The following is a 15,518-nucleotide window of genomic DNA, read 5'->3' as shown; positions in this document are numbered from 1 at the left end:
TTATTCTAAGTGGAGATTTTGCTATCCAAATATACCAAATTGAAGTTCGACATGAGATCTTTTAATTATAAATTTATAATTCAGCCGAGATTAAATTATAATAAAATTTTACAAAAATGGATGTCTTTTTATAAAAGATTTAATGTGTTTGCGATATCTTATCCATTTCAACTCTGGCTAGTGATTGTGAATTGTCATTTTAAAGAACATTTCATAATCTTTAACATGAGCAGAAATTTGTCACGATCAAACAGTTGGACTTTTGGTCAAATCTTGATTAAACCTTGATTCCGGTTGGTTAGACTTGGTTAAAAATTAGACAAATGGTTTTAAATGGAGGATTATGTCAAAGTAAAGTGGAATTTGGAGGTTTGATGAATTTCGGTTTAATTTGATTAATTTTTCATATACTCGGCCAAACTTGGTCAAAATTGATAATTTTGGGATTTTAGGCTTTGGAACCATCAAAATAATTTATCCAATGTCCGATCGGGGCAAATTAATCTATTTCATATAATTCTTTTTTTTTTTTTCATGTGAAAATATAATTTTTGAAATTTTAAGGCTTAAATTGACATTTTGGCATACAAATTGATGCCAGACAAAAGTGGTATCAACAATTAGTAAGCCCACTCTTAAGCCCCAATCTTTCAATTATATTTGAGGATTTGATAAGATGTATTAAGAAATTACACTCTCATATTATTTAATTTAAATTTTAAAGTATTTCTTATAAAAAAAACTTATGAACATGGGAGTAGTGCATGTAAAGAGGCTTATGTTAGTTTGGGGAATTGCTTATTTTTAATAGCTTATTTTGCATAATTTTTATCAATAAATATAGTTTTTGGGGTGTTACAAAAATGCTAAAAACTAGTTTAAAAAAAAAAAAAAAAAAAAAAAAAACCTAAGAGCTAGATTATTTGAAAAAAGAAAAAGAAAAAAAAAAAAGAGACAAAAAGCAAAAAGCTAAACACTATTCAACAAATTTCCAAATGCACACTTATTTGGCTTCCTACTCAAGAATAATTCAAATTAGATTTGTAATCTCAAACCTAGGACTGACATTGGGTTGGGTCAAGTTTAGACTTGACTCACAACTCGATCCTATAGAGATGACTTGAAATCCCGTTAACCCGAAATTGTACAGCTGGGTCGAGTTAGGTCTCGGACAGGTAAATCGACCTCAATTAGGTCTCTGTTTGAGTGTATACATATATTTTTTAGGGTGTAATTCATATTCTTTTCTACATGTCCTATTTTTCTAATTGCATTTCTAACAGGAAAACTTCTAGTCTCAAATTTGCATAGTATGTATTTTCCATAAAAGTTTGACATTAATATTAGTGTATAAATCTGTTGAGTCAAATGGTTCATTATGTTTTCTTTCCTTCTTGAATGTAGTTTTTATTTATTTATTTATTTTTATTTTTGGAAAATGTTTTGAATGTAGTTGACATAATATATTTATTACTTATATATCCATTTTGGGGATTTGAATCTTAAAAATCAATTTGAAAAATATAGGGTTTTAATTTTAATGAGTTTTTTTGAAAGGGAAATGCTAACGAGTGCTCTTAGGACATTGATTAAGAATCCAGTTAAAGAAAGTTTTTATAGAAAAAGAAAAAAAAAACAATTAATGTTTTGATAGCTTTTTTCATTTTCCATAAAAGTGAGGTAAAAAATTTCTTAAAATGGATTATTAATGAGTGCCCTTAGATCCCTTGCATTTCTCTTAATAACTGAGCTAGTTAACATCTACTTTAGCCAGTTAATATTTGCAATTTTAACGTGACCAGTTCCTCACCCGAATGCACTCCTGTATGATTTATTAGCAATATGATTTGTACTATTTTAAGTTTGAAAAAGTTGTTTGTTTCTTGTTCCTTTCGCTGGACTAGTAGGCTTTGTAACCTTGCTGCTCATAAAGCAGCTAGGATGTATCTTTTGTCTAAGTCTTTTTGCTTTCATCATCACAGCCTGCTTGAAACTCTCTTAGGGGTTCGTACGGCAGATGACTATCTTTGTTAGTCTTTTCCTCTTTCAATAAAAATTGAATTAAAAAAAAAAAAAAAATTCTTCCACTTGATTTCAAAATTTTCTTATTTGAGATTAACATACGGTGATAAAAATATTTAATATTTATTCCCGATTAATTTACTAAACAAGTTGATAAAAGTATGAATTTTTTATTCCTCCTTTAATTAAAAAAATTAATTAATTCAATGTAAAAAAAAAAATCAAAGTTATCTAAAAAAGCAATTGAACTAATTAAAACTTCAATTTTGGTATAAAAAAAAAATAGCATTTATAATACCCATTAGGATAAGTTTAAATTGTTAGAATATATTTAGATTGCTCGATTCTCATTAACTAGGTTTGATTTGCATGTTGGCAATCTAGTTTAGCAAAATTCATACCAAATTCAAAACATTTAAAATCAAGGTTTAATAAAGAAAAACATAACTAAAAATGAAATTTTAATTTTCATAAGATTTTGGTTTAAGAAAATTTCAAGAGATTTTTTTTTTCTGTTTTTACATAAGAAAATTGTAAAATAAATTCAATACATCATGAGCTAGTACAGTCTGAATCATATAAAAGGGAAAATGCTAATTAAAATGAAAAGCAAAAAGTAAAACATTCTAATTTCAACCAAATTCTTCCAAACGCACACTTATTTGATTGCATTGCATTGCATCACGTACGTGCACACCTAGCTTATAACTAAAGATCATTTGTAACCTCAAACCCAATGCTACTGTACAACCTCACGTAGTTGTTTCTAGTGGAAATGGATGGAACTTGAACCCCAGCAGAGGCCAACGCATTCTCACAAATATTGGCACCGTCGGCAGCGACTTTAGCGTCATAGTTGGCAGTCAAAGTATCCTCGTCTAATTCTCCAAGTGCACTTCGGAATGATCCAACCACTGCGCCGTACCAAAAAGAGCATTGTTTAATGGGTTCAGTGTGGTTTTTGTTGAGCAAATCATAAATGTAAGCTTTGCTTTTGGTTGAATTGGCTACAGCCATTCTGTGCGCTGGCAGATTATTTTTTGCGAACATGCAGAAATTTGCAAAGATGACATCTTGCCTATCTTGTGCATGCGATATCTCTCAATCTGAAGATAATATTTTCAAGTTGTTTGTTCTGTGAAATAGATAATTGATCTTTATTCATGAAAGTTCAAGATTTTTTACATCAATCATGCCTGAAATGAAACAGTTTTTTGAGCGAATCACCCCTAAAAACCACTTTTTGACCTGAAAAAACAGATTTTGTGCAATTTGTTCCAACTTTGTGAGGTTACTTTATGGTCTTGTCGACCTCCATTCTTTATTGTCCCAATCTTTTGATGATGTGAGTTGGAGGCCCTGGAAAGGGGTGATAAAATCGTGTTTTTGCATAAAATTTGCACTTTAATATTTTTGGTAAGTTCTTTTTATTCTAAGTGGAGATTTTGCTATCCAAATATACCAAATTGAAGTTCGACATGAGATCGTTTAATTATAAATTTATAATTCAGCCGAGATTAAACTATAATAAAACTTTACAAAAAAAGAAACGATATGTCTATAATATTTTTACAACATTTTTACAACAAATCCTAAGTGGCAAGTTATTATTAGTTGTTATTGTTGAGGCAAAAAAGTAATCTTAGCGTTAGTTTGAAATTTGAACCAATAACAACTAACCACCTGTAATTTGTTGTAAAAATGTTGTAGATGTAGCATCTCTCTTACAAAAATGTATGTCTTTTTATAAAGGCGAAACTACAGTATTGGTCCCTGAAATCCAATTAGTCCCTCAAGTTTGAAGCGAGCAAAATTGGTTCCTCAAGTTTTAAAACTGAGTTATATTAGTCCTTTTACTGACTGCCGTTAGTGATGTTACTTATGTGGCTAACGGAACAATAACTTGACATTTTTTTTAATGATGTGGCAGTTTTTAATTAAAAAAATTACGAATTGTTTGGTACTGATTGGGTCTTAGTATTATGTTGGTGCCAACTTGTTAAAACTTACAAGTAAGTTAAAGATTAAAAAATAAATAAATAAACTGCTTGCAAAGCTGCTCACATTTTTCATACAAGTTTTGAAAAATATTGGTTGACATTTACGGGAAGCCCCCAGCGAGTGTCCCACCCTTGTGGCTTTTAAAACATATTTACTGGTTTAGTTTTTTTTTTTTTAAATGTTTATTGAAATCCAATTTATGTGGTGTCTGTGTCTTCCTTTTACTTGATTTGATTTCCTTAATAAATTTTTCTTGTTGATGTATATGGAATGGCCCCTCTTCATGAACTGCGGTAATTAATCTGACATTTTAAACAAATTTCCAATGTCTAGGAAGTGAAGAGGATGGAAGTAAACTACCTACAATATCATCCAATCCAGATGGCCTACTGTGTTGCTCAACAGCTTATATGTTTGAACTACTCCGGCCAAGGTGAGGATTCAATTCGACATGCATTGCAGGATCTAAAAGAGCAATATATTGACGGAAGGATCTAGAGTTTGGTGTAAAGCACAATTCTGTATTTTGGTACCTACTTGTTACTGAAAGAACAATGTAATAGGTTTGCTATCTGGACCGGAGATGTATCGCCAAACTTTTGTAGAATAATCATTACGTCTGTGTTAACAGAAAGCCAGAATGTGCAGGTTCAAGTTTTAATTAAAAAAATTTATAATTTTTTAAATGATGCGGCTAGGGTTTGGTTTTCTCCACTCTCTACCCTTCTCTCTCTTGTTTGGTACTAGGTTGTGAATCAAATTGTTTATTACATATTTTTTTGATGGGGAGATTATTTCTTACATATAAATTTATTTTGTAATTTTTTAATTAAAAAAATGTTACATCATTAAAAAAATGCCAAGTCATTGTTTAGTTAGTCACGTAAGTAACATCACTAACAGTAGTTAATAAAAGGACTAATACAACTCAGTTTTAAAACTTAAGGGACCAATTGTGCTCGCTTCAAACTTGAGGGACCAATTGCGCACACAGAGTGAACTTGAGGGACCAACATTGTAGTTTCTCCTTTTATAAAAGATTTAATGTGTTTGCGACATCTTATCCATTTCAACTCTGATTAGTGTTTGTGAATTTTCATTTTAAAGAACATTTCATAATCTTTAACATGAGTAGAAATTTGTCACGATCAAATGGTTGGACTTTGGTCAAATCTTGATTAAACCTTGATTCCGATTGATTAGACTTAGTTAAAAATTAGACAAATGGTTTTAAATGGAGGATTATGTCAAAGTAAAGTGGAATTTGGAGGTTTGATGAATTTTGGTTTAATTTGATTAATTTTTCATATATTCGGCCAAACTTGGTCAAAATTGATAATTTTGGGATTTTAGGCTTTGGAACCATCAAAATAATTTATCCAACATTTGATCGGGGCAAATTAATCTATTTCATATAATTCCTTTTTTTTTTTTTCATGTGAAAATATAATTTTTGAAATTTTAAGGCTCAAATTGACATTTTGGCATACAAATCGATGCCAGACAAAAGTGGTATCAACAATTAGTAAGCCCACTCCTAAGCCCCAATCTTTCAATTATATTTGAGGATTTGATAAGATGTATTAAGAAATTACACTCTCATATTATTTAATTTAAATTTTAAAGTATTTCTTATAAAAAAAACTTTTGAACATGGGAGTAGTGCATATAAAGAGGCTTATGTTAGTTTGGAGAATTGCTTATTTTTAATAGCTTATTTTGCATAGTGTTTATCAATAAATATAGTTTTTGGTAATTTTTATGTTAAATGTGTTACAAAAATGCTAAAAACTAGTTTAAAAAAAAAAAAAAAAAACTAAGAGCTAGATTATTTGAAAAAAAAAAAAAAGGGACAAAAAGCAAAAAGCTAAACACTATTCAACAAATTTCCAAATGCACACTTATTTCATTGTATCACCTTATAAATGGCTTCCTACTCAAGAATAATTCAAATTAGATTTGTAATCTCAAACCTAGGACTGAGATTGGGTTGGGTCAGGTTTAGACTTGACTCACAACCCGATCCTATAGAGATGACTTGAAATCCCGTTAATCCGAAACTGCATGTTTTAGTGTATATATATATATATATATATATTTTTTTTTTAGGGTGTAGTTCATATTCTTTTCTACGTGTCCTACTTTTCTAATTGCATTTCTAACAGGAAAACTTCCAGTCTCAAATTTGCATAGTATGTATTTTCCATAAAAGTTTGACATTAATATTAGTGTATAAATCTGTCGAGTCAAATGGTTCATTATGTTTTCTTTCCTTCTTGAATGTAGGTTTTTTTTTTTTTGGAAAATGTCTTGAATGTAGTTGACATAATATATTTATTCCTTATATATCCATTTTGGGAATTTGAATCTTAAAAATCAATTTGAAAAATATAGGGTTTTAATTTTAATGAGTTTTTTGAAATACGATATTTTTCCAAATAAATTTAGATCCCTTGCATATCTCTTAATCACTGAGCTAGTTAACATCTACTTTAGCCAGTTAATATTTGCAATTTTAATGTGACCAGTTCCTCACCCGAATGCACTCCTGTATGATTTATTAGTAATATGATTTGTAATATTTTAAGTTTGAAAAAGTTGTTTGTTTCTTGTTCCTTTCGCTGGACTAGTAGGCTTTGTAACCTTGCTGCTCATAAAGCAGCTAGGATGTATCTTTTGTCTAAGTCTTTTTGCTTTCTTCATCACAGCCTGCTTGAATCTCTCTTAGAGGTTCGTACGGCAGATGACTGTCTTTGTTAGTCTTTTCCTCTTTCAATAAAAATTGAAATTTTTCAAAAAAAAAAAAAAATGATTCTTCCACTTGATTTCAAAATTTTCTTATTGGAGATTAACATACGGTGAGCTCTAAGACAAACCAAATCTCGCCAACTCCACCCAACAAAATATTTATTCCCTATTAATTTACTAAACAAGTTGATAAAAGTATGAATTTTTTATTCCTCCTTTAATTAAAAAAATTAATTAATTCAATGTACCAAAAAAAAAAAATCAAAGTTATCTAAAAAAGCAATTGAACTAATTAAAACTTCACTTTTGGTATAAAAAAAAATTAGCATATATAATACCCATTAGGATAAGTTTAAATTGTTAGAATATATTTAGATTGCTCGATTCTCATTAACTAGGTTTGATTTGCATGTTGGCAATCTAGTTTAGCAAAATTCATACCAAATTCAAAACATTTAAAATCAAGGTTTAATAAAGAAAAACATAACTAAAAATGAAATTTTAATTTTCATAAGATTTTGGTTTAAGAAAATTTCAAGAGATTTTTTTTCTGTTTTTACATAAGAAAATTGTAAAATAAATTCAATACATCATGGGCTAGTACAGTCTGAATCATATAAAAGGGAAAATGCTAAAATGAAAAGCAAAAAGTAAAACATTTTAATTTCAACCAAATTCTTCCAAACGCACGCTTATTTGATTGCATTGCATTGCATCACGTACGTGCACACCTAGCTTATAACTAAAGATCATTTGTAACCTCAAACCCAATGCTACTGTACAACCTCACGTAGTTGTTTCTAGTGGAAATGGATGGAACTTGAACCCCAGCAGAGGCCAACGCATTCTCACAAATATTGGCACCGTCGGCAGCGACTTTAGCGTCATAGTTGGCAGTCAAAGTATCCTCGTCTAATTCTCCAAGTGCACTTCGGAATGATCCAACCACTGCGCCGTACCAAAAAGAGCATTGTTTAATGGGTTCAGTGTGGTTTTTGTTGAGCAAATCATAAATGTAAGCTTTGCTTTTGGTTGAATTGGCTACAGCCATTTGAAGAGCAATCTTTGCGAGATCTTTCAATTCGGATGTCGTTGCAGTTCGAGGATCAGATTCCAAAGCATTTATGCAGTCGCCATTGTTTATAGTTTTGTTGCAAACACCTTCAACTAATTTATTAGTTGATGCATTTGTTGGTAATGGAGAATGGAGAAACAAGAAGAGCAAGGAAAAGGTTAAAGCCACAAGAAGATGATGGCCTTGGAAATCCATGTAGTATTATTATTATTAGTAGTAGTGGTAGTAGTAAATAGTAATAGTTTACAAAGGGATTTATAATGAAAGAAATAAACCGTCTGCTTTTGGAAAGCTATATTTACGTTCGATTATATAAGGCCTCACGCCATCCACGCACTTGACAACTGTATTAATATCATAAGTATCACATATTAATTAAAACGATTCCTGTTTCTGTCGTTGCCTAGATGGATGGAGATGGAGTATTTCTTTTCTTTTTGTTAGTTAAATAAGGTTGGCATGGTTTTTAGTTTCTAAACCCAAAAAAAAAAAAAAAAAAAAAAAAAAAAGTTTCAATGGGCACACTTTTCTTTTCTTTTTTGGATAGGATATGCCCATTTTTGTTGTCTTGCACTACACATATATTTATTTGTACAGCACAAATATTTGTATTACAATCGTGTCTTGCACCGGGCGGAACTAAAAGGGAAACCGCCCCCCCTTAACCTCCCAAATAAACTCCTTAAATACAGGCATTAAATTTGCCCTAAAAAATTAGTTTGTCCCCTTCTAAATAGATGGTAAGATAAAATCAATTATTGTTTCCAAAAAAAGAAAAGAAAAGAAAAGAAAAGATCCGCATGTCCCCTTCCAAATAGATGGTTAATTAGATAAAATCAAATATTGATTCCAAAAAAAGAAAAGAAAAGATCCGTATGGTAAGGGGAAAAAAAAAAGAGATAAGTATGTGTGGGGTCCAATAGTTTAGGGGCCCGGCTCGCTCGCTTATGGGGAGTCCACAGGCCCCAAACTAAAGGAGGCCAGGGTCCAAGTCCAAAAACAGGAAGCCCAAAGTGGCCCGAAGATACAGCCGAAGACAGCTTAGTCCTCGGCAGACCCAAAGTCTCATGGATTAGAGTGGGATACAAGCTAACTTGAAAGATCAGAAAATATCTTGGGGAAGTTGTCCTTAATACCCTTCACTGATATGACACTGCACCTAACAGAGCCGGATTCTTAGGCTTTATTGATCATCTCCAACAATTTCGGGATTAGATTGATGGGACAGATATCTGTCCTGGAAAGGTCGACCCTACACGTGGACGAGGGACAACGAACGTAGGCTAGTATAAAAGAAAACGTTAGGTAACGAAGTAAGGGGGCGGATCCTGATCTCACTTCCTGGGAAAAACTTCAGGAATGAGAATGCCCAGACAATATATGCGCACCACCACGGAAAACCCACCGTCGGGTAACCGGAGAAAAACATTAGTGCTCCTCGGACATAATCCGAGGAGCCCAATCCCTCAATTTATAAAGTTATAGGGCTAGGATATCCAGACTAAAACCTTTTCTTGTCTAGGTTTATCTAAAGTCCGGCCTGTACTAACGCCCCGTGACCCAACGTTAGCCTTTCACGCCCACTCTCTACAAATATTATTGTGGGGGATCTTTCACGCGCGAGCCCAACGTCGTTGTTGGGCCGTTTGAGAGTCGTGTCCCTACAATTGGCGCCGTCTGTGGGAAGCCAAGTACATAAAAGAAAAAGCGTAAGTTTTAAATAAAACCCAGGCTTTGCGAAGTCCTCGGACTCAGGCCTTTTGGGAAATCAACTGCTCGGATGGAGAAGTTTCTCGACTCAAATACGGGAAAAAGTTAAGGCCAGTGTGTTAAGAAGATGGCGAAACGAACTGATGATCGTTAGCCTAAGGAAATTGTTCATTGGGAAGGCGACATGTCCTCGGATAACTACTTCTTACACCTTATCAAACACTTAGTCCCCATCGCGATTAATTTTAAGGTAAGTCTCGTTCCTCACTGGTCGGATTGTTATGTTGAATAATAATTTTGTTAAAGTTATTGTGGCGTCTTTTTATTAGCGAGTGTTTTGGCCTTAGTTATCATTGCTTCAAATGCTATACTATGGTGCTGAGCAGTGCTTGCAAATTTATTAGAACGTATAAACAAAACATACGAAATAGAATAACAATAACTTTTATTAATATGAAAAATTATTACAACGTACAAGGAAGGGCTTAAACAAGCCTATACAAAAAAAATGAACTGCTAAGGCAGTAATAACATCCGTAATACAGATAAGTAAACCGTCAGATATCCTTTAAACTCGTCTTCAAAGTCTCTCTAAAATCTCTGCCTCAGTACTGCTCATATCAGGAGAAGAACCTTATATAGAAAAGATGAAAGAGAAGGAAGAAGAATTGGAACACATGGAAGCACTTCAGCAAGCTCTTGTCGCTGAGGAGTGCAAAGGAAAAAGAAGATGGAGGACATGAGCAGGAAGGAGGAGAAGAAGAGGGAAGAGATGAAGAAAATAGAAAGGAGCAAAAGAGGGAGAAGGGGAATCAAAGGATGGCGCCAGTGAACAAAGAGAGGAAGAAGCAAGGGCATTTAGTCCCTGCCTCAATCCTAACTCTTAGCACACTGGAGCCATATTAGGTGTGCTCATGAGAGAGCAGATGGAGATGACAAGGGAGGTTTTCGACTCAGTCACACCGGAAGTGGGGTGTGACGAGTCCCTGCTTCGGATTTTGGCTAAAAGAATGGGGAGGCAAATCTTGAGTCTCCGCCATCCTTGCCCCGACCGAGCCATCTCAAGTTTTGTTAGGACATGGCGTTTCTGGGAAAGGAAGGGTTTGTTCATGGCTGATTACTATGGGGGATGTATTATCGGATAGGGAATAACCCGATTGAAGAAGTGAACTCTGAGAAGGGCCTGAGGGATTCAGATATGAGAAAATCACCTTCTGTCTTCTTTCTTTATATAGGGGACGAAGAAAAGGGTATATAACGCGTTCAGATCCCCAGGGAAATCTGCAGAGAAGAATGCGCCGTTTCGTTCCCCCACGCCATCAGTAACCGTTAGATCTGGGAGGTCTCGTAAATGGGAAGATATTAAAGACACGCTGCAGATAACCAAACGTCATAATGGCAACGTACGCAAATTCAGGAAAACGGCTCATAGACCGGTACATTCCTCGGGGAGGTGAAGAGTCGCCAACGTTGATCAAGGGCTGAACTAAATGAACTGCAATGAAGGCTTGATATTATCAAAACCCACCTTTCCAACCATGACGTTGGACAGCAGGGTTTTGAGGGGCTAATGTGGGGCCCAATAGTTTAGGGGCCCGGCTCGCTCGCTTATGGGGAGTCCACAGGCCCCAAACTAAAGGAGGCCAGGGTCCAAGTCCAAAAACAGGAAGCCCAAAGTGGCCCGAAAATACAGCCGAGGACAGCTTAGTCCTCGGCAGACCTAAAGTCTCATGGATTAGAGTGGGATACAAGCTAACTTGAAAGATCAGAAAATATCTTGGGGAAGTTGTCCTTAATACCCTTCACTGATATGACATTGCACCTAACAGAGCCGGATTCTTAGACTTTATTGATCATCTCCAACAATTTCGGGATTAGATTGATGGGACAGATATCTGTCCTGGAAAGGTCGACCTTACACGTGGACGAGGGACAACGAACGTAGGCTAGTATAAAAGAAAACGTTAGGTAACGAAGTAAGGGGGCGGATCCTGATCTCACTTCCTGGGAAAAACTTCAGGAATGAGAATGCCCAGACAATATATGCGCACCACCACGGAAAACCCACCGTCGGGTAACCGGAGAAAAACATTAGTGCTCCTCGGACATGATCCGAGGAGCCCAATCCCTCAATTTATAAAGTTATAGGGCTAGGATATCCAGACTAAAGCCTTTTCTTGTCTAGGTTTATCTAAAGTCCGGCCTGTACTAACGCCCCGTGACCCAACGTTAGCCTTTCACGCCCACTCTCTACAAATATTATTGTGGGGGATCTTTCACGCGCGAGCCCAACGTCGTTGTTGGGCCGTTTGAGAGTCGTGTCCCTACAGTATGATATATTGCTTTTTAAAAAAATCAAACAAACAAATAGATTAATCATAAATGAGGGAATCACAGAAATTTTTTTGAATATAAAAATATTAAGTAGAATATATGTGGATTTTTTTATTAAAAAAAAAATCAACCAAACAAATACATAAATGAGGAACTCAAAGCATTATTTTTGGATAAAAAATTAATAGACTCGAGCAAGTTTTGGTCTTTAATAACAATTGAAATTCAATGTTCTTATATCATGACATTTTTTTTTTAAATTTAAATCAAATTTATCTTTCCCCTCAAAGAAAAAAATCAAATTATCTTTCTTATTTCCACTATAACAGTATAACTCAAACTCAAAGTAGCTGACCCATTTTTTAAAGTTAAAATAATTATTAAAATAAAACACATACGACAATGAGGGCCTGCTTGTAAATATTGTTTGAACAACAGTTTTCATTATTTAAACAATATAACACATATTTCTACAACACTTTTTTCACCCACATTTATTTCCACAACACTTAAACAATATTACTAGAAATCTCTTACCAAACAGGCCTTAAATCTCTATATATTGCCTCTATCCCTCCACTAGTATTTTTCTGTCAATCTCCAAACTTTAACATTGTAAGGACTCGATTTGTAACGACCCAAAATGATATTGGGTTCGCACGTAAAAAAGGCCCAAACAATATCATTTGTAGAGCGTGGGCTTGAAAGGCTAGGTCTGGGTCACCGGACGGTAGTTAAGGTTGGCTTCGGTCAGTGAATCTCGTCCGAGGATTATGGGGAGCTCTATGCTCTTCTTATTCTCCTTGTTTCTAGGACACCATGGCTGGGAGGACGGATTGTCCCCCCCCCCCCCCTTTCTCGCACTGCGTCTCTTATCCTTTTATACGAGTATTTATCCTCTCACCAGCGTCCACGTATAAGCTCAATTTCCTAGGACTTAAGACTTGTCCTGTCAGCCCATACCTAGAGTGGTTGGGGGTGGTTGTAAAAGCTGAAGAGTATGGCTCTGTCAGGTGCAGAATATTGAATGGCAGTAATAGCAGCTTTCCCTTTGTCCTTGGTCGTTATACTATCCAGCGTCTCCTTCTCTATTGACATAGATATTTTAGATTTTTTTCCAAATTGTTCCTATACCGTTTTTGCCCTTTCTTCCAGAGGGACCTCAGATATGCCGAGGACAAAATCATCCTTGGCTGTGTCTCAAGACCATTTGGACTTTTATTACCCATCCTCGGCTATACCCTTCCTCGGCTCGGGCCTTAGGCCCCAATGTAAAAATGGGCCAGGGCCACAAATTATTGGACCCCACAAACATAATTTCAAACACTAAATTTTTTATATAAACTCAAATTTTAAATAATAAAAATATAGGTTTGGCTTACCTCTAGTATTTTTTTTAACTGGACATATTCTTTTGTTTTAAATATACAATAGCAAGTGATAGTTTCTTATTAAAATAAAATGAGATTCCAGTTAAAAAAAATACTAAAGGTAAACCAAACCTTAAAAAGAATAGATTAAGAAAGTTGAAATTTTTATTTTTTTATGAAAGCAATCAAGACAATGGCGCGGTATACTATTTTCCATTTATATTACTACCACTTTTTACATTGATTTTTTTTTGGGGGGGGGGGGGGGAGAACAAATTACATATTTGAAAATTTACTATACTTTTACCATCTTTTACTAAGATTAATCTCTTCAATTGATTGTTATTAGCTATGATTTGAATTATTTATTACTTTGATAATATGAGATATATATTTACACACACACTAGACTCTTTGCATGTGCTTTGTACATGCTCAAAGGCTCTTCTACTTTTTTCTAAAAGGACAACTTTTCATTCCTTATAATTTAGGGTTGATGCATCTTCCAATCACAAAAATACTTAGAGATGTATGAGATTTATGTGTTTTTTGATGTGTTTATATTTTGTGCTGCATCTCATCACACTCCTTAGGGATTTTGGTGATTGAAAAATGCATCAACCCCGAATTTTAATGAATGGAAAGTTTTGTCCATTAGAAGAAAAAAATACAAGATTTTTTTTACCATTCGCAATACGCTTGCAAAGAAGCTAGTCTTATCTTCTTCATATTATAACTCACTCCATCTTTTTCAAACTCCTATTCCCCACAATTTTATTTCAGTTTCTTTAAATTGAAATAGAATTTTTCCATATAAAAATAAAACTTTTGGATTTGTAAGGCTTAATTTGACATTTTAGTATGCAAATTGAGGTCGAACAAAAATGGTATTGACAATTAGTAGGTCGAACAAAAACGGTATCGACAATTAGCAAGCCCACTCCCAAGTCCCAACCTTTCAATTATATTGGAAGACTTGGTCGTTGTAATAAGAAATTCAACTCTCATATTATTTAATTTGAATTTAAAAATATTAAAAAATAAAAATAAAAAATAAAAAACCTGTGAGACAAAAAGCAAAAAGTTAAAAAATTTTCAACAAATTCCCAAATGCATCACCTTAGATGGCTTCCTACTCAAAGAATAATTTCAAAGCAGATTTGTAATCACAAACGCAATGCTACTATATAACTTGGCGTAATTGTTTCTAGTCGAAATGGATGGAATTTGAACCTTTCCCAAAGCCAAGGCATTCTCACAACTATCAGCATCGTCACCAGCGATTTTGGAGTCATAGTTAGCACTCAAAACATCCTCGTCTAATTCTCGAAGTGCACTTCGGAATGATCCAACCACTGCTTCGAACCAAAAAGAGCATTGTTTAATGGGTTCAGTGTGGTTTTTGGTGAGCAATGCATCAATATAAGCTTTGCTTTCTGTAGCATTGGCTACAGCTAATTCAAGAGCAATCTTAGCAAGATCTTTCAACCGGGATGCCTTTACAGCTCGAGGATCAGATTCCAAAGCTTTTAAGCAGTTGGCATTGTCTATAGTATTCTTGCAAACACTTTCAATTAATTTAGTTGATGATGATGATGATGCATTTGTTTGTAACGGAGAATGGAAAAACAAGAAGAGTAAGTAAAAGTAAAAGGTTAAAGTTACTACTAGAACATGACCTTGGAAGTCCATATTGGTCATGTAATAGGTTGATGATGATGGGTGAAGAAGAAGACTCAAAATCAAATTATTTTTATAGGGAAAGAAACCATTCCTTTTTTTTGGAAAGGTATTTACCTTCTGTTATACATGGCAACATGAATAAGGCCTCACGCCATTTACGCACTAGACAACTGTATCTCCTCAAAAAAAAAAAAAAGACAACTGTATTAAAATAAATATCACAAATCATTTTAAAAATTTTCCAAATTTAAAAATGAAGCCGCAAGTCAAGCTGTTTATTGTAAGGAAATTACTCCAACAGTCCAACTCATTACATGATGGCCAAATGATTATTTACATCCTTCTCAAAAAAAGAAAAAAAAGATTATTTACACGTTTTTTTTAGTCAGATTTAATGAGTTCTCTATGTGGCTAGTTAGTTTATATATATATATATATATATATATGGGTAAATTACATATTTGGTCCTTATCCTTTAGGCTAAATGTCAATTTGGTCCCTAACCTTTTAAATATGTTAGTTTAGTCATTAACTTTATAGTATTGTGTCAAAATAATTCTTATTAAGTGATGGAT

General features: G+C 33.9%; 3 protein-coding genes across 3 annotated transcripts; all 3 read right to left on the bottom strand.

Annotated features, from left to right (window-relative positions):
* Positions 1-2,730: 2,730 nt before the first annotated feature.
* LOC126698670 (uncharacterized) lies at positions 2,731-3,039 on the bottom strand. The gene has a single exon (XM_050396053.1). The coding sequence runs from the start codon at positions 3,037-3,039 to the stop codon at positions 2,731-2,733; it is 309 nt and encodes a 102-aa protein (XP_050252010.1).
* A 4,474-nt stretch (positions 3,040-7,513) lies between these two features.
* On the bottom strand, positions 7,514-8,041 carry LOC126698662 (pectinesterase inhibitor-like). The gene has a single exon (XM_050396044.1). It carries the CDS (start codon positions 8,039-8,041, stop codon positions 7,514-7,516), a length of 528 nt encoding a protein of 175 aa, XP_050252001.1.
* Positions 8,042-14,409: 6,368 nt separating this feature from the next.
* On the bottom strand, positions 14,410-14,952 carry LOC126698655 (pectinesterase inhibitor-like). Its single transcript, XM_050396036.1, has one exon. It carries the CDS (start codon positions 14,950-14,952, stop codon positions 14,410-14,412), a length of 543 nt encoding a protein of 180 aa, XP_050251993.1.
* Between the last annotated feature and the right edge of the window lie 566 nt (positions 14,953-15,518).

The sequence above is a fragment of the Quercus robur genome, chromosome 2 (assembly GCF_932294415.1).
Source record: "Quercus robur chromosome 2, dhQueRobu3.1, whole genome shotgun sequence".
NCBI lineage: Eukaryota > Viridiplantae > Streptophyta > Magnoliopsida > Fagales > Fagaceae > Quercus > Quercus robur.
This window is presented reverse-complemented; position numbering and strand designations above follow the sequence as displayed.